Raw genomic sequence first — 1,182 nt, 5'->3', positions numbered from 1 at the left:
CAATGCTGGTTTAGACGAAGCCCAAAAGAAGGCTGCTGCTGCTGCTGCTGTGTTGTCTCTGGTGTAGGCCAATCAGTTTCGCAGACAATGCATGTCACACTATAATTACCTTATTAACACATTCCTGCGGAGGGAGCTGGTAGGAACGTTGGGTTGCTCGGTCAATGGCCAGGGTCAACGGCGGCGTGGTGTATTCCGCAAATATGGCCGACTGTGAGGGCGGGCACAAGCCGGCGTGAGTAGGTTAAACGTTGAGTTTAATAAGGGCACCACGGGGTGACCAGTCCCTCCCCACCTAGCCCCACCCCTCCCAGCCCCACCCAGCCCCACCATCCCCACCCAGCCCCTCCCCATCCAGCCCCTCCCCACCCTCCCCTCCCCACCCAGCCCCTCCCCACCATCCCCTCCCCACCCTCCCCACCCAGCCCCACCCTCCCCACCCAGCCCCTCCCCACCCTCCCCTCCCCACCCAGCCCCACCCTCCTCACCCAGCCCCTCCCTGCACGACGGACGGACGTACACAGTAATCCCCTGTGGGCTGGTGTAACCAGGAGGCCCCTACCAGTATTATAAATACTGCCTACGTGAGTAATACTACATTGTTGTTATTGCTATGAAACTGGTCTCGTGACACTGCTGGAGAGACTTGGCCATAGAAGAGGGCTGTCAATGGTGTCTCTCAACCAGTCTCACAGACAACGCATGTCACACTACGACAACATTATTACATAAAAACAACGTCACCACGACCCATCTGATCGTGTCTCAGCAGGCCGGCGCGACCCATCTGATCGTGTCTCAGCAGGCCGGCGCGACCCATCTGTGCGGACCTCGGTTGGCGATGAAGATGACGACGACGACGGGGACGAGGGCAGCGCAGAGAATGGAGCGACGGGCGGCAGGGCAGGCTAGCAGTGGAGAAGGTATGTGCCTGCAGCGGAGATGGTGTTGATCAGCCAGCAGCGGAGATGGTGTTGATCAGCCAGCAGTGGAGATGGTGTTGATCAGCCAGCAGTGGAGATGGTGTTGATCAGCCAGCAGTGGAGATGGTGTTGATCAGCCAGCAGCGGAGATGGTGTTGATCAGCCAGCAGTGGAGATGGTGTTGATCAGCCAGCAGCGGAGATGGTGTTGATCAGCCAGCAGTGGTCGTGTCGCGGTTGGAGTGCCAAAGCCGCGCTGT

At 59.0% G+C, this 1,182-nt stretch overlaps 1 protein-coding gene across 1 annotated transcript in view; it reads left to right on the top strand.

The window, feature by feature from the left end:
• Positions 1-811: 811 nt before the first annotated feature.
• LOC133346316 (leucine-rich repeat-containing protein 39-like) overlaps positions 812-1,182 on the top strand; it is an 11,385-nt gene continuing 11,014 nt past the window's right edge. The window contains exon 1 of the mRNA XM_061557812.1: positions 812-923. Within this exon, the coding sequence (XP_061413796.1) occupies positions 842-923 (82 nt within the window). The 5' untranslated portion in view covers positions 812-841. The remainder of the gene's footprint in view (positions 924-1,182) is intronic.

The sequence above is a fragment of the Lethenteron reissneri genome, chromosome 24 (assembly GCF_015708825.2).
Source record: "Lethenteron reissneri isolate LAM-NWPU_2019-01 chromosome 24, ASM1570882v1, whole genome shotgun sequence".
Taxonomy (NCBI): Eukaryota; Metazoa; Chordata; class Hyperoartia; order Petromyzontiformes; family Petromyzontidae; genus Lethenteron; species Lethenteron reissneri.
This window is presented reverse-complemented; position numbering and strand designations above follow the sequence as displayed.